The sequence below is a fragment of the Eptatretus burgeri genome, chromosome 9 (genome assembly GCF_056783735.1).
Source record: "Eptatretus burgeri isolate ZD-2024b chromosome 9, Ebu_testis_v1, whole genome shotgun sequence".
In the NCBI taxonomy this organism is placed as follows: Eukaryota; Metazoa; Chordata; class Myxini; order Myxiniformes; family Myxinidae; genus Eptatretus; species Eptatretus burgeri.
In genome coordinates this window covers 68,139,135-68,161,657 of record NC_140969.1, presented here as the reverse complement: position 1 = coordinate 68,161,657, position 22,523 = coordinate 68,139,135, and the positions used below count along the sequence as shown (strand labels likewise).

At 44.0% G+C, this 22,523-nt stretch overlaps 2 protein-coding genes across 4 annotated transcripts in view; one reads left to right on the top strand and one right to left on the bottom strand.

The window, feature by feature from the left end:
* Positions 1 to 22,491, bottom strand: part of LOC147020287 (uncharacterized) — a 31,879-nt gene extending 9,388 nt beyond the window's left edge. The window contains exon 1 of the mRNA XM_085895543.1: positions 480 to 22,491. Coding sequence (XP_085751669.1) covers positions 21,295 to 22,491 — 1,197 coding nt within the window. The 3' untranslated portion in view covers positions 480 to 21,294. The remainder of the gene's footprint in view (positions 1 to 479) is intronic.
* Positions 1 to 22,523, top strand: part of PCYT2 (phosphate cytidylyltransferase 2, ethanolamine) — a 46,389-nt gene that overhangs the window by 18,359 nt on the left and 5,507 nt on the right. For 2 of the 3 annotated variants that reach the window (XM_085895545.1, XM_085895547.1), the window contains exons 6-10: positions 5,306 to 5,353; positions 9,121 to 9,229; positions 10,903 to 10,985; positions 14,446 to 14,523; positions 17,084 to 17,149. In XM_085895545.1, the coding sequence (XP_085751671.1) occupies positions 5,306 to 5,353; positions 9,121 to 9,229; positions 10,903 to 10,985; positions 14,446 to 14,523; positions 17,084 to 17,149 (384 nt within the window). The remainder of the gene's footprint in view (positions 1 to 5,305; positions 5,354 to 9,120; positions 9,230 to 10,902; positions 10,986 to 14,445; positions 14,524 to 17,083; positions 17,150 to 22,523) is intronic. The other variant, XM_085895546.1, reaches the window with a different exon arrangement.

Genomic DNA, 22,523 nt, shown 5'->3' with positions numbered 1-22,523 from the left:
AGCTGGGTGCTGGGTAATTCCAGCGTCACGGACGTAACATTGAGACCAAAATTGCATCACTAATGTCGAAATTTTGAAAAGGTTGGCCATATTACAGAGTTTCTTTATTACATATCATAATTAGTCTCTATGGCTTTCTGATATTGGTACAAACCCCACTGTGTAGTCTACTACTAAAGCAAAAATCAACATTTAAGAGGCGAAATGGACACAACTAAAACTGGCCATAGCACAATTCTGAAATCCTGCAAAATAACGAATTTGTGGTGTACCTTTCATTCACGGTAAGCAAACTAAGCATTAGTAGCATACTTTCTATATTCCAACGATACGATCTGTCTGTTGTTTGTTAAAATATTTTGAAAAGTTCACTGTAATGGACGTAACTCAGCAATGTAACGGACGTAACCCATGCGATCACATATTGGACAGTCAATGCTGGGGTGCATTTTATGATATCTATACAATCTCTTACATACATCAGCGAACATTTGGTTGTCTCACAGCTTGTACAAGCCTCATTGCTTGCATATGCCTCGTTGATGTTGATCTATAGGCACAGAGAGAAATGGACCAAATATGTTGAGTAGTTACAGCCTGATCCTATATCAGTAATATTCATCAGCGAATACTACTTCGGATTAAAACATTCATCAAATAGCCATATTTTCGACAAAATGATAACAGACAGAATGACTTACCGTTGGAAGACGTTGAGGCAGTTCTTTCAAGATGGCCACCAAATCACGTGACATCATTCACGGAGTAAATATCGCATAAATTATGAAAATGCAGACCGAACTAAACACCGTCCAACAGAAATCCTTTTGAAAAATACATTTTCAAATTTTATGCTTCATGTCCATTATTATGTGGAATTACCCTGCTCGAATCCGACGACATCGGCTTGTCACGAGCTGCATTCGTGCCTTTGACACTTTTCCTCTCGTCCATGAGGCATCACCAAGTACTCTGTGTCTTGTCTGCATGTTGTCTAAGGTTTATCTCGCTAGGGTTCCCTTCGAAACCCGTAATCCATAGCTCCCTAGTTAAGGGCGGGTTATAGATTAATTATAACGTTCGTGAATGTTTTTCTTGTGTCGGTCGTGTTCCCTGATTTGTCCCCAATAAATCTGGCTGATTCATATGAAAGTTGGCGCATTGAGTTTATTCGTGCCGTGCTGAGGAACAATTGTTCGATTTGTATTTAAAACCAAACGGGCTACGGACTGGCAGACGTCGCTCGGTCTCTGACAAATCCAGTCTGTAGCTGGGGTCTATTTCCCCAACTGGCAAGGCACAGGTGTACGTTGGTATCGTGATCCGAGGCCGTGACCCGAGACCTGTGCCGAACTAGCCGGCGTTATAATCCCGGAGACTGCGGTGCTGTTAAGTGACGCCGAAACTTCACCATTTGGCTGTCAAGAGTAGGGTGCGAATCCCGCCATCGCCGAATACTTACAAAATCTCTTCCTCCTTCATATTCTTTTTCACTAATAATAATGGTGAGTCTCGTTGAAATGCATTTCTCATTTCGATTAGATTCAGAAACGCTTGCTATATTCAATATTCCATTTTACTGTATTCCTAATACTGGGCAACAACAAAAAAAAAATTTTCACCTGCTACGAAGGGAAATGCAGGTGTTATTGGCTAAATATGTGTCAGTTTTCAAATCTGTAGTCAGAATTTATCCAGCGCATCAGGTTTTCAAAATATGTATATGTATTAATGATACCCAGCATGCTGTATTATATACTTTATTATTTCAGATCACCACATTGTACATGTAATATCAGTGCTTAGTAATTACTTTCACATCACATTCTACCTATAATTCCAGCAATCTGTGTGTGTCTGTGTGTGTGTGACCGCTGTTTCTCGACAACCACTGGTCCGATCTCATTGAAACTTGCCAGATATATTGCTGGGGACCTGAGTATGTGCCTTTTCAAGGTTTGATATTAATCGGACAAGTGCTTCCCAAGTTATGGCCATTTATTTACCAACCAATGACAAGACACGTTGCTGCGTAGGCGTGGCCGATGGGGAAGAGATTCTCAGCCACGTTCCCCATTACAACGTACGGACTTCCGGATAGTGATGACTTACTGTATTCTAATAATTTCTCGATTTCTTATGCGCATTTATAGATAAACACAATGCCCCAATCCAGTCGTCGTTTACGAGAGCGAAGGAACGGCCTGTGTGATTGTTTTAAAGTTTTTTTCTTTTGGGGGGCGGGGGGGTGTTCTGCACGTATGTTTTTTGTTTTTTTTTCCTTTTTTCTCTTCTCTTTGTGTTTTTCCTTGCGATAACATTGCAAAAAGGCAAAATACGTTGGCGCTAATTGAATAATTGGCCATTAAAACTAAATTGCGAATGATCGTAACTGCTATATGCGAACTTCCGGACAGTGAGGACTTAACTTCCAGACTTCCGGATAGTGACGACTTACTATATTCTTTCTCGATTTATCGACTTACTGTATTCTTTCTTTCTCGATTTTCTTAAACACAATGCCCCAATCCAGTCGTCATTTACGACAGCGAAGGAACGAAGCTGCGCATCGTGCACACGCAATGGAATCTGACGAAGCACGAGCTGCTCGCTTGACACGCGACGCTATGCGCGTGACAAGGTAAGGCGTTGTGCAGCTGAAACGGCCACGTACGTACGGGCACGCGAGAGCGAAGGAACGGCCTGTGTGGTTGTTTCTGGAAAGCGGTCTGAAAGTTTTTTTTTTTTTTTTTTTTTTTTTTTTTTTGCACGTATGGGCACGTACTAGTTTAGATAACAATGATTGATCTCCGTGTATAATGTGTAATATACAAACCAAGAACTTACAAGTTGCAGAGAAATGTTATTAAAACATTAGAATATGGTAATCTTAGGAAGGGTATAAACTTGAAAGGAATTCTGGCCCATTGTAAGTGATTCAGAAACAACACTTCAAGTTTACACTCTTCCTTTCAATATAGTCATTGTAGGCACTGTTCAGACGTGTTCAGAAGTGTGTGAGGCATTTGTTCTTGTGTGTGGAATTGGTCTCCCGTTGTAGGAACCAGCAGTAATCACCCATCATGTTTGGGTTGAACAGGCCTTGATACCTAGTTTCCATGACCGAAATGTCTTGGTGGAACCTTTTGCCATTCCCCTCGCTTACCTCACCCAGATTAGGTGTGAAGAAATCAAGATGAGAATGCAAGAAGTGCATTTTAAGAGACATCCTACAGCCCATTCGCTGATAGGCCTTTAGCATGTTGTCCACTCATTCTGCATCCTCCTGTTCAGCTCTATGGTTCCCAAGAAAGTTCTGCACAACCAACACAACACAAATGCTTCCCATGCTGCAAACTCAAGTGGGTTCAGTTTATTTTTGAACTCGGGTTCACACATCAGTGCTCGGATCTGGGGCTTGGTCATTTTTCATCCATTTTTTAATAATTCAAACTGCATTCTAAAGTTCTTTTATGAGAAACTAGAACGGGCACTCAGTAGAGCGCATACCTTCGCCAACGCTACATTTTGCCCCCCCCCCCCCCAGGAACCGTTGATTGTGAGGGTATTTAATCCCATACCACATCTGCTATCTCGTATGTGTTATGATGGCTTAAAAACATTAAATTTCCTGCTGTTTGACACTGATTCACGTACATTGTACAATTTCTGTATGAACTCCCTGACCTTTTTGGGTGTCGGTATCAAGTCAATCTGATGACAACTGGTCACATGATAAGAAATCAAATATTACACATCACAGGATAGGGAATTGAATTCCAAACATTTTGAATCTACTTGCATGCAAATTGTATAAGAATTGACCGCGTTATAATAAAGGTCGTTGACCCCCCCTGACCTTTGACCCAAACCGCTAACAAAGGTAATGACGTCATTGTGTCATATCGTATATCACAAGATTGGGCATTGAATTCACAACATTTTGGCATTGTTTGCATGCAAATGGGATAAAAATCGACCGCACTATGGCAAAATGACGATTTTGACCTTTTCATGACCTTGACCTTTGTACTCTTAATTGTGTAACTGGTATTAGAGTGTGGGGAACAGAACAGTCAACATTTTGGTGTTGGTTTCATGCAAATCGGATAAGAATTGACCGTGTTATGATGAAAACCGCACATTTTGCAATGTTGTGACCCCCCCCCCCCTCCTGACCTTTGACTCCCAACCGCTAATAAGGGTTATTACGTCATTGTGTCATGTCACATATCACAAGATGGGGCATTGAATTCTGAACATTTTGGCATTAGCTGCATGCAAATTGGATACAAATTGACCGCGCTATGGTAAAAAGACGATTTTGACCTTTTCATGACCTTGACCTTTGACCCGATCGCTCCCAAAATCTAATCAAATGGTCCTCGGATAATAACCAATCATCCCACTAAATTTGCTGCGATTCAGTTCAATACTTTTGGAGTTATGCGAATAACAAACGCACATATTCACAAATAAATAAATAAATACACAGCGATCAAAACATAATCTTCGCAACAAAGTTTGCGAAGGTAATAATATTCTCCAACAGTTGTATTGCTATTATTGAAACCAGACAAAAAATTATAATTTAAGATTACTCAAAATCACCCACCTGGCAAGCTACTGTAATTGGACCATATGTATAACTCAAAATCCTGACGTGCTGAGAAAATTCTGACCAGATTCAAAATCAGCATACTCGATTTAGTCGATAACATATGTTTTCACCCCAGTAGCAAAATCTTTGTTGTCCAGAATTAGTGTTGTATATTATTTGGAATTCAGCATATAAAAAGGTTGTGATGAATATCCCATTAACACTCTCTCCCTCCTTGTTCCCCGAGTGTATACCTAGGCCGGTATCTTTACACCGCCTTTTTCTTCCCATTAACAACCGGCTTTTTTTAAAGCAATTGCGCAAAGATTGGTATTCCCATCAGCGAAGTGACGGGTCTCACATTCTAGTTGTTTTATTAAGGGATCTTTCGGGAGATAAACTCCAAGTAATTTTTTTCTGTGAAAATCCCAGCAGTTTTGGAATGAATATCAAAGCTGCTGGGATTTTTGTAGATGTTTGATAATTTATGTTTATATTCAATTTGATATTTTGCCTTTTTTGCATGTTTGCACCTGAATAATTAAAAAACAAAAAACAAATCCTTCACCACAAATCTGCATGCATGATAAGGTGGACGATAGCACATTTCTTTCCAAAAATGTCGTTTACGTAAAACCAAATATTATGGATGTTCTGCACAGGTGAAGGCATTCTCCTCAAAAAGGTGTGTGTGGTGTGTTTTAGCAGGATGATAGCTCTGAGTACACGAAGCATACCAACAACTTCAGTAAAGTGAGTATTACAGACCAATGCCAAGATAGGTTATTTTTGTTGTTTAATCCTGTTGTACCTGCATAAAAGAAAATTCATGGAATAAAATGACATAAAGGATGCAAACAGGCACGAGTGTTGTAACAAACTAATGTAACATGTTAAATAAGGTGGTTTTAAATTTTTTTCTACAACCTTTTAAATCTTTATTTTATTTCAATTGAATTATATACTTGAACACTTTTTGGCACTCAAAAGCCTTGCGTTTATCATTACTTGGAGAAAATATTGTTACGGGTACCGAGTGTATTAAGAGGGGGTGAATCCTCGTTTCTCCTCGGAAGAGCCGGACCTGGGGCCACCGCTCACAATTTACTTCATGGTACGGTTGGTTGCTTAACAACCACGAACGCCAATCAGTTGACCACGAGTTCCAGTGCCCACCGTCTAATTTGCCGTTTAACTCGAGGCCACGTGGCCTCCTGAACGGGGGACGTGCCCTCAGCGATGCACCAATCTGATCTTGATTAGATATTAAGTCATGCGGCGGAGCGTTTACCGCTGGTGCCTCCCAGTTCGTTTGGGAATTATCTCTCAGTCTACCTTGCTTCGGACAATGCTGGATCAATTGAAGGAAAGGACAAGCGCGGACAGGTTGAAACGTCAACAAGGAATTTATTAACAAGAAAAATAAATAAACTGAAGAACTTTTTATTTCCTTGTGGTGTAAATGGATGAATTCAAATCAATCAAAATAATCTCAAACAAATAAATAATTCAACAAGCAGTTATAGAAAAATACAGAGCAGATGCTTATCACTATGCATTATTTAACAATTAAACACTCGAGACAAGGGTACCCAGCAGATCATTCAGGGAGAAAAGAAATCCGGTCTCTGCTTACCAAGGCAGAAGTCGTCGTGTGTCCAATAAAATGTCCCAAAATGTGTGCGTGCATTGTTCTGCTGCCAGTGCCCTGCCTCACCATGTCAGGTCAGGTATGGGAGCATGTGCCAGAACAGCGCGTCGCTGCGTCCACTTTCCGCCGGTACTCCAGGGGCCTCCGTCTGGCCTTCCCCCAGGCAGATGCCAGGCCTATCCCCATCTCCTTGAGATGCTGGTCAACCTGCTGCAACCACTAGGAACGTGGTCGGCCCATTGGCCTCCTCCACTCACGAGACTCCCTCACTGAGAGAATCTGGTGAGCAGGATCAGCGTCAGGAAAACAAGCCACATGTCCATACAGCCGCAACTGACGCTCACGGACCATGCAGGTAACAAATCTCATCCGAGTCTCTCTCAGCAACCGCTCGTTGGACATAAAATCTGACCAGCGATAGCCAAGGATTCTGCGAAGAGACCTGGTACCAAAGGAATTAAGTCTCTGTCTCAAATCCTTGGTCAGAGTCCAAGTCTCGCATCCAGAGAGCAAGACTGGAAGCACCAAGGACCTGAAGACTCGGACTTTCGCCCTCCCGCACAGGTACCGGCAGCGCCACACCCCATGATCCAATGAATCCATGACTCCCCAGGCCCGACCCAGATGTCTGTTGACCTCTGACTCACAGCCAGCAGAGACATGAATATCACTGCCAAGGCAAGTGAATCTCTCCACAACCTCAATATCCTCACCACAAACAGACACAGACAGGACAGCAGCATCCAATATGTCATTGAAAGCCTGGATCTGAGTTTTGACCCAAGAAACCCGTAATCCCAGCGGCTCCGACTCCTCATTCAGCACCTCGAGGGACCCCAAAAGGATATCTAAAGTTTCCGCAAAGATGACTGCATCATCTGCGAAATCAAGGTCCGAGATCTTGACATTCCCAAACGATGCACCGCAGCTTGATCTTTCCGACATCCTCCCTAGAATCCAGTCCATACAAGTGCTGAAAAGTGTGGGGGCCAGTACACACCCCTGACGAACTCCAGTAACAACTGGAAATAAGTCAGAGATGGTACCACCACACTTCACAGCACTCTCAGTACCAGAGTAGAGTTCAGACATCAGATCGATCAGTTTTGGTGGCACCCCATGAAGACCAAGAATCCTCCCGAGGGCATCCCGATTCAGTGAATCAAACGCTTTACAGAGATCAACATAAGCTGCAAGCAGCCCCTGCCGAAACTCTCGTCTTGGATGAACGCAATGCGCGAATTCCCCTGTAAGCGGGACGAGAATCACCTGTCCACAGGTGATGCTCTACCCCCTCACAGATTCCTCGCACATAGGCCTCCTTGTCCACCCTTAGTGCACGTACAGTTTTACGCCTCAGCTCCCTGAACAGCTCAGCTCTGCCATTCAGCCTGGCCCTGCGACTCTGGTCAATGGTATCCAGTGTCCCTTGAGAGACAAAATTCTTCTTTGCCCTGCGGTGAGTTCCAAGACATCCACCGGCAACATCAAGGACGGTGGTCTTGAAGGTAATCCATAACTCTTCAGGACCTGCCAAAGCACCCAGAACCCAAATGTCCACTCAGCCTGTTCGCAAACTCCTCAGCCACTCTCTCATCCTTGAGCTTGCCAACATCCAGCCTCGGCTGGGATGGTGCCATTCTCCAGGATTTAAGGTGCAGCTTTAGAGTTGCTACAACAAGCCGGTGGTCAGTATTGAGGAACTGAGCACTCCGGTAGACCCTGCAGTTCTGGATCATCCTCCAGCGACCGTCAACGAGGACATGGTCAATCTCCTTTGCCACACCGCCAACGTTGGAATACCAAGTCCAGCGATGAGCTTGTGGGCGCTGAAACCATGAACCGGCCACCTTAAGTCCATGACTTCTTGCAAAGTCAAGGAACTTAGTGCTATTCTGATTCATAGTTCCTGACCCATGGGGACCAACACACGTCTCATAACCATCCCTATCGGTTCCAGTCGATGCATTGAAATCCCCCAAGACTAGAAGTGTATCTCGTCTGGGGCACTGATCAACCACAGACTCGAGCGTGGCGTAGAAAGTGCCCTTCACGGTGAAGTCACTCGCCTCAGTCGGAGCATAGACAGAGACCAGGGAAATGACACCTAAGGAGTGACGAATCCTTAGTCTCATACGCTCGTTGACCGGTGTTACCTCAATTATCATCGGGGTCAGCTTATTGGACACAGCTACAGCAACTCCTTGAGTATGGTAACCATCAGAGCGACCAGACCAATAGTAGGTGTAACCACCCACCATTATCTCGCTGCAATCCGGTCATGATCAATTTTTGATGCGATAATGTGTGAACCATTGAAGGGATTTTGACCAAACTTGGTAGAAAAGTGTATAATGAAGCAAAATGAACCGATTCAATTTTTGGTTCAAAGGGTCAAAGGTCATGTGACCTTCAGCTGAAAGCAACTGATTTTCATTACCGTGATGACTTGTGAACCGCTAAAGGGGTTTTGACCAAACGTGGCAACACAAAGGACTGTAATACAAAGATTACCTGATTAAATATTGGGTTCAAAAGGTCAAAGGCCAATGGTCACATGCTCTTTCATTGAAATTCTGTGTTGATGCTAAAACTTATGAACCACTAAAGAGATTTCAACCATACTTGATGTTTATGGACTGTAATACAAAGATAAACTCATTCAATTTTAGATTGAACAGGTCAAAGTTCATGTGCCCTTTGAAAATCATTTTGCAGATCATATAACTCGAGTTATAAGGATCTGATGTGTTCGTTATTGTTCTCTCTCTTTCACAATATAATGAAGACGTATCCATTGACACATTCACATCAGTTTATTCTTTTTAGTTTAACATCTAGTTTCAAGTCAGGTTCTCTGCTGTTCCAGGGGTCTCGTTTCTTTCAAACGTCACAACGGATCTGGCAGTTTTCATCAGGAGAGGAGCCACGGTCAGAGGACACCGTTATTTACGTTCCTGGAGCATTTGATTTGTTTCGTGAGTCATTTTCTTTGCGACTTACGAACGCAAAAAGCAAACACACACGATTAGTGGACACTTATGGTGATTTATTTTTTTGTCCAATAATTCCCTTTTGGATGAAAATTAATAAATGAAACGCTACTTTTGTTTTCGACATTTTCCCAAACAAACTCAGCAAGTTGAGTGGAAAATAGTCCTCCCGAGACTTCTTCATATTTGCCAACTTATAAATACGAGAACACATCCAGAAACTATTGAAAAACTTCAAGGAATTTATATAAATGTGTTTAACAAGCTTACAAACTGTCAGTTGTTAAACAAGAGAACTTAACAATTGTGGTAACAATAATGCTGGGAATAATAGTTTGTGTTTCACATGAATGGTGTACAAATAATGTATCATTGGTTTCCTGTAATTGTGTGATAATGTCATGAAACATCAACTCGATAACTCTTCAGTGCAACTGTTCAAAATGTGAAAAACTATATTTGCATCACAATGGAACTGAACTGCACAAGCTTTCCAAAAACAGTTCACAATCAATGCCCTACTCTACAGTGATGCTGCAATGGAGGTGTACCTGCACCCTAGTACTGATGATGACCTGCAGTTCTAATTTGTAACCAAACTGTGGTCAAATCTTCATTTTCTATAACAAGGAATACTAGTTGTGATTAAGACTGCATCGGTAAATAAGCCAAGCAATGGATTTTGCTAAATGAGAAAGCATCAACGAAAGGAACTGAAATTGATTTCCAAACCTGGTGCATTAGCACCCAATGGGATCAAGGAACACTTTTCATTTATTTGATTCTCTTATCCCAACAGTTTTCTCTGTATTTCACAATTTCGTGCCATTTCTCCATTTTCTTTATGCATTAATATTTATTAAAGTGTTATCTTTCCTTATTTTCCCCTTCTTCCCACATTCCTTTCATCACGCACAATCTTTGTTCTTTGACATTTCACCCAACCCCAACCCCTCCTCCCCAGATATGATGCGTTTGACACTTTTTCTTTTTTACATGGTCGAGGCTCATGGAAGTTAAATAACGTTATCCCACCTAAGATAGTCCTGCCTCCTGACCTTTTAATGTTTCACTCCTCTCCTTGACCCCTGATATTTGTTTCCGTCATCTCACCCTTTCTTTAAAATCCTTCCTTGATCCTCGTTTCACTCTTTTGCTTCATATTGTGGAGTGAAATGGAGATGAACCTTTCAAATCGCTCATCTCTCACATGGGTTGATATGCATAGTTTGGACAAATGTATTTTCAGGCATGATGCAAGTTCAGTGTTTGTGCATGGATTAAATTGTGGTTAAATAAATCTCCATAATTTGCTTTCATTTGTTGAATTCACAAGTATTTTTATCAACATTTGATAGAAATAACACACTCCTTCAAATTTGTTTGGAGCTCGAACCGAGAAATGTATCTTTTCTCAGTTTGTACAAAATATCACCGAAGCATCATGCTTAAAAAAAAAAATTAAATCAACAAGATGTTGATTGAGGGATGCTAACCGCCATGGGCAGGAAGGGGAGGCTGATGATGTGGCTGTTAAACCCTTTGTTGGAGCAAATCGAGACCAGCAAGACTGGTTCTTCTTTACAACTGCCAATCTGTTCACATGAAATACAAGTTTGAGGTGTGATGAACCACTTGATGTGTCCATGTGCACGCAGATGTGGGCCTTCTGGACTTTTTGATGGCTGTGGCAGTACAATGTGAAAACCCCTACATCATAGTTGGCCTGCACTATGATCAGGTGGGAACCTTCTGAAAAAGCTATGCACTGTTTATAAATGTTTACCATTTAAAGTAGGTATAGTGCAAAACTTGTAACAAACACAAAATGGAATACTTGCTTTATTATTGGTGGTGCTTCATCTCCAGCTTCAAGACTTTCAGCAGCACTGACACTTTCTCATGGCAAGGAATGTGCTGGGACATTTACCATTGTCAATTGGTCAGGGTAGGAATTTGTAATTTGTTCAAGGTGCCGGTGATAACTTGCCAACTCTTCGTGAAAGACACCGTGGCATATAGGACACCCAGCTTGAGGTCAATATGCGGGATGGTGCAATGCCTTACATGCAAAGTGCCAAAAAGACATAACAGTTTATAGTCCGGTCAAGAATCAAACCCAGACTAAATGGCTCAAGAGTAAGTTTGCTACCTCAATTGTCGATACTATCCTGTGGTTAACTTACCATTACCAAGTGTGTGTTTTTAACCGTGAATGAAACATTCAAAATGGTCACTCTTTCATACATACCAGCATCATTTACAGAAAATGTATGAAATCTATGATATCATCATTTTCCTTCAGCTTTCATGTTTGGAATGGAATCGACACAAACACAGTAACGTTACATAGGTAATAATATTGTTAATAAAAAATTTTTTTGCAAGGTCATGAGGAAATGTTTGCGAAGAGGATAATTGGTTAAAAGATAACAGCACAAGAGGATATTGGTTGACTTGTGTGAGGAGTGTAATTAATCCAGTAATGTATATGGGTTCCTATTTATTACCTCCTTTTTTTTCTTCCTCTTCTTATTCCTTAACGGCCACCATTATCCCACTTTCCGTGTGGAAGCTTGGCCTGAGAACTGGCTGGCCAAGCCTGACGTTCGACGAATTAGCGCAGAAATTTGTAATTTCGCCATGGTGCCGGCGATAGCTCGCCGACTATTCGCAAAGTACATTGTGGGATCTTCAATGTCCACCAATGGATGCCCGGTTTAACGTCCATCTGAGGGACGGAACACGGATTGATGAATCACCCTGTCTGTGAAACACAGACTGACAGTTTATAGCTGGGTCGGGAATCGAACCCAGGCTAGACAGCCTGGAGGCGAGTGTGCCTCAAAGCCATCCTGCCAGTCCTCTGGATCCCTATTTATTGTATATGAATAATAATAATGACTCCATCTACATCTCTCTCTCGGACAACATGGATCACCTTTTAACCACTCATCCCAATTCTCTCTTCCTCATATGTAGCGATTTCAATTATCATCATACAAATTGCCATGGTGTTGGTACTTCTCTCACCAGCCATGGCACTTCAGCAAAGGACTTGTGATCCTGAGACTGACTCAATCTGTTAACTTTCCAACGCGGATTTCTCTAAATGGCAAATCCTCCTTTCTGGATTTGGTGATGATTAACTTCCCCACCAATGTCTCATACTCTTCGTTTGCTCCAATTGGTTGATCAATGGAATCTTGACAAGGCTGGAGTGCCCCCAAGTAGTGTTCTTGGCCACATCCTCGTCCTAATATTCATCAAAGATCTCTGGACTCTGCTGATGACACCACCCTTTGAAATGATATCCCTGATCCTTCAGACAGGTAAGTCTCAGGCTCTTAAGAGCCTCTATCTTCAAACTTTGACAAAATCACAAGCTGGTCAAACAATTGGAATTGGTCTTTCAATCCAGCCAAATCTCATATTCTCACTTTCTCTCTCTGAAAGGACAGTCTGACAAACACTTCCATCTCCTCCTTAACAATCCAGTCAAAGAAGTTCAGTCACTCAAACTCCTGTTTCACCATCAGTCATGGTCTTTCTTGGGCAAACCACACTTAAAAGTTGGCCTCCAAAGCCACTCGCCGACTTGGCACCCTCTGTCATGCAAAGTTCTTCCTTGGCACACCTGAACTCCTATCCACTGATGAGGCTTTCATTTGCAGCTTGATGGAGTACTGCTCTCCCCTCTGGGATGGCACCTATACCTCACCTTGCTAAGCTTGACGCCATGGAAACTAAGGCCTTCAAGATTATTGGAATCTCCCACGATGAAGCTGAGTCTATGGGCCTATCACTTTGCCATTACAGACCGGTCAGTCTCTCTCTTCTCCCGCATCCTTTCTTGTTTTGCACCCTCTGTTTTTCTCGTGTTTTTTTCTCAGGAAGTTCCTCCTTCCTGAGAGTTTGCTTTTGTTTCTATCCTATCCACCCCCATGCATGCATTCTCCCTTACCCCTCATCCTTTGTTGTTTGTTGATTTTCTCCATTGACCCTGCTGTTAGCATTAACCCCTTCTCCCTCGATTCGTTTTGGTCTGTTGTGTCCTGATCCATTCTGTGTTCTCGCTATTTCACGAGCCATAACTCTGTTTACAAAAAAGTGATTAAAGCGCAATTTACTTCATGTCTATGATGGACACCAATGCCATGTTGCATGACAACACTCCTTGTTCCGTGGATGAGGATAATCGAAATGAAGAGGCTCTTTGAAAATGGCCATTTGAGCCACATGGTCACCCAGGGATACAGAGGAACAGGGATATCCCTCGTTTTCCCTTCCTTTCTGTCTTTGTAAATCCTGCTTTCCTGGTTTAATGTGAAGCAAGAAAGGACTTATTTATTAATCGAATGTGTTCATCACGAATCTTCATGTCGTGTTGGACTTCCGTTCACACCTTATTTGTGGCCTGCTGTTATTACAATAACAATTGTCAAATTATTTTTTATTCATTGTTTCGATCTGAGTTGCATCACGTCTGGTGCTCCTTAGCAGTAAAATCAACAAATTCCGTGCACAAATTTATATAGGTGCACTGTACGTTACTTAACTGTTCGGGCAAACCGACCTCTGCGATTGGGTCCAGCTTGTTGATTAGCCACTGGTCACGTCATAATATGCTGGGGTGGGGGGGAGTACTGTTCATCTGTGACCAATTTGGTAGAGACCTATTCAGAGCAAATCTAAGGTCAGATTGTTGAGAATCACTACTTCCTCCAAAGCAAGTGTAGGGGGAAGAGGAGGAGAGGGGGTTTTCGAATTGTGTGTGCTGTGTATGCTAGGGAGAACAAGTCGGGTTTGTGGATTACTTTTGCTTCATCTCATTTTCATAAATGTATTGATGGTTCAGGAAAATTTTTCTGGCGATTTTATATGCTTCATCTGCATTTTCTTTCTTTCATTATTTCGTGTCGCTTTAATGGCTTTCAATTTATGGTAAGCAAGATGTTATTAGCCAAGTGGTGATGCCAAAACAAGTGTTTGTGTTAAAATGTGTGTCCTCGTGACCATAGAAACAGGAAAGGAGGTATGTCGATCAAAATGTGCTTTCTTGCATATGGACAATGTACACATGGATCTTATTTACATCATTGTTTATTATTTCTTCTCAGATTTAAAGACAGAGGGTATCAAACCAGCATTGATCGTTTTTATTGTTGGTTGCTGTTATAAATCTTTTTTTCCCCTGGCAGGAGGTGAATCGTTACAAAGGCAAGAACTACCCCATTATGAACATTCACGAGCGAACTCTGAGTGTGCTGGCCTGTCGGGTGAGTGATCTCCACGATGGGATTTTATGCCCGACTTTCCAGCGCCGATTGGTCAATGGGAGCACAGCTTGTGTGGTGTCTGTTTTATCACCTCATGATTGTAGTTTGACTCGGCCTGTCATCCTTCTGAAGTCAGCAAAATGAGTACCAGTGTAATGGTAATGGGGGCATCAGTGGCACAGCCACACCTTCAGCCAATGAAACTACCCCGCAGCCTTGTGCTGCACACAAAGGAGGAGCAGGTGGTTGTATTTGTGATCTGTATTCTTAAATTTTGGAGTACAAGATTATATAACTAATAACATTTTAATATTTACCTCCGCCACTGAAGGCGGACGGAGGTTGTTTTCATCTCTGTCTATTTGTCTGGTTGTTTGTTTGTCTGTGAGCAGGATATCTCAAAACATTATGGATTGATTTCGATTAAACTTGGTGGTTAAGTTGTAGTGGGGCAGATAATCAGCAATTTTTGAGAGGAATCGTGCAAATGATGACACAAGCATCAAATCTGGCGCATTTGTTCTCCAGGGGATTCTAATCAAATCTGCCTGATTGGCCATTTGAAAATCCAAATTTTGAAGAATTTGAAAAAAAAAAAAACTTCAAAAAAGTCAAGATCACGAATCAATGTTGGATCCTGGCTGAGATTGGTGAATGTTTCAGAAACATCATCAAAGACGTTCCAAGTCTGCCATGCAGTTTTCTTCCCTATGTACCAAATATGAAACGTGAAAGTTGAAAACTTTGGGAGTTAGAGTGCGGAGAGGAATGGACGGAAACAGCATCCTGGTTGCCATGGCAACCACTTTAGATGACTGACGTAAGTCGCGACACACCGTCTCCACAGTCTGTACCTATGTACCAAATATGAAACGTGAAAGTTGAAAACTTTGGGAGTTAGAGTGCGGACAGGAACGGATGGAAAACAGCATCCCGGTTGCCATGGCAACCACTTTAGATGACGAACATGTCGCGACACACCGTCTCCACAGTCTGTACCTATGTACCAAATATGAAACGTGAAAGTTGAAAACTTTGGGAGTTAGTGTGGACAGGAACGGATGGACAGACAGACAGACAGACAGACGGACGGACGGACAACTGGTATCGCATAATACGCGCATATATATATATATATATATATATATATACATCGGGCGTATAAAAAAAAGTGTGGTAGATAAAAACATTAGAAAGGAAAAAATAACTTGCACCAAAAACTTTAACATTTTCACGCTCACGCTGACGCTCACGCCGGGAGTATCGCTATAGCTCTCTGTTCTTCGAACAGGCGAACTAAAAAATCATTTAAGAAAAAAGATAGCTCCAGCAAACTATACCGCTGAGGTTGTTTGCATTGATCAAACAATCCTGAAGAGTACTTGACTGAATCGGGAATTGATTTTTTAATTTTGTTCGTTGCCCAATTTGAACGAAACTTTATATTGCACGTCAATGTGAAAAAAAAACGGAGACAAGAAAATCGTAGAATTATTGTACATAATCTTCTAAACACAATTTTATTTATTAATGAACACGGAAGTATTAGATCAAAATAGCGATGTTTATTTGATGCTTAAAAATAAATCGTTCTTTGTCTATACTAAATGTTTGAGATTTTTAAATAAATCATTTCAAGAAAAAAAAAAAAATAGCTCCAGCAAACTATACCGCTGAGGTTGTTTGCATTGATCAAATTCTCCCGAAGAGTACTTGACGGAATTGGGAATTGATTTTTTAATCATTTTTTCGTTGCCCGATTTGAATGAAACTTGAAACTGCATAAGAATGGTGAGTAAGGTGGGCCGAAACTTTTTGCGCTATCGTGTACTGTTTTGGCTGTATTTCGGGAACATACATACATTCAAGATGAGTTTTAGTAACATATAGATTCTTCACCATTCAGAGATGGGGCCAAAAACGATATCTCAAAATATTATGCACATATTCAGACGAACATTCGTGGACAGGTTGGGTAGATGCCAAGGACAAATTGATCCGATTTTGGTGAAGATGCGGATGCAGATTCAGCCTATCAGTGGGATACAAAATGTAAACTGTTCAGCTTGGCAGAGGTAATGTTTTCACCCCTGCCTGTCTGTCTTTGCCTCTGAGCAGGATATCTCAAAAAGTGATGGACGGATTCTGACTAAATTTGTTGGACAGGTTCTGTGTGACAAAAACTAATTGATTCGATTTAGTTGAAGATCCGGATCCAGATACGAGAATTTTAAAAAGTGATTCTTCACCATTGAGAGATGGGGCCAAGTACAATATGCAGCAACTCATGATATTTCAAACCGTTGCGGACAGATTATGATAAAACTAGGTGGATGAGTTGGCAACCTGACAAGAACGAGCCGATTTAGATATTGCTTCAGATCTGGCCCATCAGTGGGATACAAAACGTAAACTGTTCATTCTGGTGGAGGTATGCATTGTACGGAGTGCCGTTCTAATTGTATCATGCTTTTATCTGTCTGACTTTTTGTTGGATCCTAATCTAGCTTTTGTGTGATCTGATCTAATTATCTCTTCACCCTTCCTCTCTCTCAAACAGTATGTCTCCCAAGCCATCATTGGAGCTCCTTATTCTGTCACAGCAGAACTGTTGGACTATTTCAAGGTACATGTAACACTGGTCTTTAAACAAGTATGTGGTTAAAATTTGTGAACCTCTCCCAGGAACCACATAGTTTATAGTGACTTTTTTGTTTAAATTACCATTTAAAAATATTATTATTAATATTTTTGTGGGGATGGGGGCTGGAATGGCGCGAACATTGCAAAATGGCACAAAACAAAATCGTGGCCTGAACCTTACTATTCTAAATATTCCATCAATTTGCACGAATGCAACGCTTTGTTTCCTTTCCTGTATATTCATTCCTGCAAAATATAAACTTGAGTTGAGACAAATTTAAGTTGGGAGCAATTTAAATTTCTCCTAATTGAATTTCACTTTATAATCCTCTATCACTAAAATGAGAAGGGTGTGTGTATCCATTGTGTTCATGATAATAAAAGTGGTACCGTTGGAAAGCTGGCACTCTGTTAGCTTGGTTGGAAAGCTGACAATCGGTTGGCGTGGTTAGAAAGCTGACATTCGGTTGGCGTGGTTGGAAAACGGACAATTGGATTGCGTGGTTGGAAAGCCGACAATCGGTTGGCGTGGTTGGAAAGCCGACAATCGGTTGGCGTGGTTGGAAAGCCGACAATCGGTTGGCGTGGTTGGAAAGCCGACAATCGGTTGGCGTGGTTGGAAAGCCGACAATCGGTTGGCGTGGTTGGAAAGGTCAAGCCAGATCAGATCTGTGACTTGCTACAGGTACCATGTAAACCTGTACTAACCTGTTCCATGGTCGGGTTATCGGCGACTAAACCCTCTCCCCCACCAGGTTTTTTGGTGAGGAGGGTGTTTGGATATGGACACCCAGCAGGATTAAAAAGGAAAACTTGTCAAAGGATGGAGGAGCTCCTTGTGAGCCAACGGCCATCCATATCTCGTGCCCAACTGTGTCTGTGGACGTCCTCCTGCAGTTGGGTTACTTCTTATGGGGAGGTTGGTGGCAGAATTTTTACTCCGGCCACCGTAAAACCCTTAATTCCGTAAAACACAAAAACGCAAAGAAATCTGAAAACCCACTCCGTGGGAGTACCTCCTGTGCAGCTTCCCTTTGCAGGGCAGCTCACTGGATGACGGGATTGGGGCAAAGCCTTCGGGACCCCCAATCTTTGATGATAGGAGGGAAACCACGGGGTAACATTCCCGGGTCAGATTGATGCTGAGGTGTCGTCCACCAGACGGCCGTCTCCTTGGGTTAACCTGAGGCGGTCCCTTCGGGTGGGTGCCTGGAATGTCCTCTCCCAAAGAGAGGTTGATCACCTGTCTCTGTTATCATCTGAGCTCAAGTGTTTGGACATAGGTATTGCAGCACTCTGAGGTTTGGAGACCAGATTGCGGCGAGATCATGGCGGGTGGTTACACCTACTATTGGTCTGGTCGCTTTGATGGTTACCATGCCCAAGGAGTTGCTGTAGCTGTGTCCAATAAGCTGACTCCAATGATAATTCAGGTAACACCGTTCAACGAGCGTATTATGAGACCAAGAATTCGTCACTCCTTGGGTGTCATTTCCCTGGTCTCTGTTGATGCTCCGATTGAGGCGAGTGATCTCACCATGAAGGATGCATTCTATGCCACGCTCGAGTCTGTGGTTGATCACTGCCCCAGACGAGATACACTTCTAGTCTTGGGGGATTTCGATGCACTGACTGGAACTGATAGGGATGGTTATGAGATGTGTGTTGGTCCCCATCAGTGCCGGATTAAGCCTCGGCTGGCCCTAAGGCACATTTTGAAATTTTAGAGAATGGCCTGAAAAATTTAAATTAGATATCGGGCTCATGGAAATGGACCCCAGACAAAAAGATGAACTGATTCAAGAACAAAATATTTAATACAAAAAAAGACAAATATTTAATGTGAAAATAATTTTTGGCCAGAATTTTTGGCTGGCCCTAAGGCACATGCCTCGTCTGCCGAATGGTTAATCCAGCACTGATCCCCATGGGTCAGGAACTGTGAACATGAAGAGCACCAAGTTCCTTGACTTTGCAAGAAGTCATGGACTTAGGGTGGCCGGTTCATGGTTTCAGTGCCCACAAGCTCATCACTGGACTTGGTATTCCAACCCTGGCGGTGTGGCAAAGGAGATTGACCATGTCCTCGTTGATGGTCGCTGGAGGATGATCCAGAACTGCAGGGTCTCCCGGAGTGCTGACTTCAATACTGACCACCGGCTTGTTGTTGCAACTCTCAAGTTGCACCTTAAATCCAGGAGGATGGTACCATCCCAGCCTCGGCTGGATGGTGGCAAGCTCAAGGATGAGGCGGTAGCTGAGGAGTTTGCGAACAAGCTAAGTGGAGATTTGGCGGTCTGGGTGCTTTGGGAGGTCCTGAAGAGTTATGTAGTGCCTTCAAGACCACTGTCCTTGATGTTTCCGGTGGATGTCTTGGAACTCACGAAAGGGCAAAGAAGAATTTTGTCTCAAGGGATACTGAATACCATTGACCAGAGTCGCAGGGCCAGGCTGAATGGCAGAGCTGAGCTGTTCAGGGAGCTGAGGCGCAAAACTGTACATGCGCTGAGGGTGGACAAGGAGGCCGATGTGCGAGGAATCTGTGAGGGGGTAGAGCATCACCTGTGGTCAAGTGATTCTCGTTCCACTTACAGGGGAATTCACACATTGCCTTCATCCAAGCCCATCCCTCGGTGTACTGCAGTGACCGCAGAGGGTGGTAAGCTCTTGACAGAGGAGTCTGAAGTGAAGGCCCGCTGGGCCGGTTACTTTGAGCGGTTGTACCAGGCTGATCCACCAGCTATCGAGTTGGACGTCAGGGGTGTTACAATCCCTGTTGCTGACCCTCCAATCAACTGTGGTCCACCTTCGCTTCTGGAAACACAGGCTGCGGTGAACCGGTTGAAATGGGGTAAAGCTCCAGGGATCTGTGGCATCCATGCTGAACTTCTCAAGGCTGGTGGAAATGCTGCACTCATGTTGTTGCATGCAGTTCTGTGCTCTGCCTGGAACACAGGCATCATCCCAACTGACTGGAAGAGGGGCCTTGTTGTGCCTCTCTGGAAAGGGAAGGGTGATTGCCAAGACTGCAACGACCGAGGGGTGACGCTGCTCTCAGTGCGGGCAAGGTCTTTGCTCGGATAATTCTTGATAGGGTTCGCCACCATCTGCTTGGGCACCAGCATCCAGAGCAGTCAGGCTTTACACCAGAGGTCAACAATTGACCGTATCCTTGCTCTTCGGGTCCTCACCGAACACAGACGAGAGTTTCGGCAGGGGCTGCTTGCAGCTTATGTTGATCTCTGTAAAGCGTTTGATTCAGTGAATCGGGATGCCCTCTGGAGGATTGTTGGTCTTCATGGGGTGCCACCAAAACTGATCAGTCTGATGTCTGAACTCTACTCTGGTATTGAGAGTGCTGTGAGATGTGGTGGTACCATCTCTGACGTATTTCCAGTTGTTACTGGAGTTCGTCAGGGGGTGTGCACTGGCCCCCACACTTTTCAGCACTTTTATGGACTGGATTCTAGGGAGGATGTCGGAGAGATCAAGCTGCGGTGCATCGTTTGGGAATGTCAAGATCTCTGACCTTAATTTCGCAGATGAGGCAGTCATCTTTGCGGAGACTTTAGATATCCTTTTGGGGGCCCTCAAGGTGCTGAATGAGGAGTCTGAGCCACTGGGATTTTGGGTTTCCTGGGTCAAAACTAAGATCCAGGCTTTCAATGACATCTTGGATGCTGCTGTCCTGTCTGTGCCTGTTTGTGGTGAGGATGTTAGGGTCGTGGAGAGATTCACTTGCCTTGGCAGTGATATTCATGTCTCCGCTGGCTGAGAGTCAAATGTCAATAGACGTCTGGGTCGGGCCTGGGGAGTCGTGGATTCACTGGATAATGGGGTGTGGTGCTGCCGGTTCCTGTGCGGGAGGACCAAAGTCCGAGTCTTCAGGTCCTTGGTGCTTCCAGTCTTGCTCTATGCATGTGAGAGTTGGACGATGACCAAGGAACTGAGACGGAGACTTAATTCCTTTGGTACCAGGTCTCTTGGGAGAATCCTTGGCTATTGCTGGTCGGACTTTGTGTCCAACGAGCGGTTGCTGAGACAAATGAGATTTGTTACCTGCATAATCCGTGAGCGTCAGCTGCGGCTGTATGGATATGTGGCTCATTTTCCTGATGCTGATCCTGCTCACCAGATTCTCTCAGTGAGGGAGTCTCTTGAGTGGAGGAGGGCAATGGGCCGACCACATGCCTCGTGGTTGCAGCCGGTTGATCGGCATCTCAAGGAGATGGGGATGGGCCAGGCATCTGCCTGGGGGATGGCCAGATGGAGGCCCCTGGAGGACCGGCGGAAAGTGGACGCAGCGACACGCTGCTCTGGCGCATGCTCCCATACCTGACCTGACCTGGTTAGAAAGCTGACAATCGGTTCGCGTGGTCGGAAAGCTGGCAGTCGGTTCGCGTGGTCGGAAAGCTGGCAGTCGGTTGGCTTGCTCGGAAAGCTGACAGTCGGTTGGCTTGCTCGGAAAGCTGGCAGTCGGCTGGCTTGCTCGGAAAGCTGGCAGTCGGCTGGCTTGCTCGGAAAGCTGGCAGTCGGCTGGCTTGCTCGGAAAGCTGGCAGTCGGCTGGCTTGCTCGGAAAGCTGGCAGTCGGCTGGCTTGCTCGGAAAGCTCGCAGTCGGCTGGCTTGCTCGGAAAGCTCGCAGTCGGCTGGCTTGCTCGGAAAGCTCGCAGTCGGCTGGCTTGCTCGGAAAGCTCGCAGTCGGCTGGCTTGCTCGGAAAGCTCGCAGTCGGCTGGCTTGCTCGGAAAGCTCGCAGTCGGCTGGCTTGCTCGAAGGCTCGCAGTCGGCTGGCTTGCTGCTCGCAAGGCTCGCAGTCGGTTGGCTTGCTGCTCGCAAGGCTCGCAAGGCTCGCAATCGGTTGGCTTGCTGCTCGCAAGGCTCGCAATCGGTTGGCTTGCTGCTCGCAAGGCTCGCAAGGCTCGCAATCGGTTGGCTTGCTGCTCGCAAGGCTCGCAATCGGTTGGCTTGCTGCTCGCAATCGGTTGGCTTGCTGCTCGCAATCGGTTGGCTTGCTGCTCGCAATGCTCGCAATCGGTTGGCTTGCTGCTCGCAAGGCTCGCAATCGGTTGGCTTGCTGCTCGCAAGGCTCGCAATCGGTTGGCTTGCTGCTCGCAAGGCTCGCAATCGGTTGGCTTGCTCGGAAAGCTGACAATGTGGATGTGACTGAAGTACATTGTTGACAGGTTTGTCTACGTGGTACTTGGTGTCTATAGAAGGCATTTCTACCCAACAACCTTTTTGCAGCTCCACTTTTGAGTTGTCCCTCTCTGGCCCCATAAGGAATGTGATCCTACCAATAACGGCCTGAATTAAGTTCGAAGTCATTGCTGCAGATCTATAATCTAACTTATTGCTTC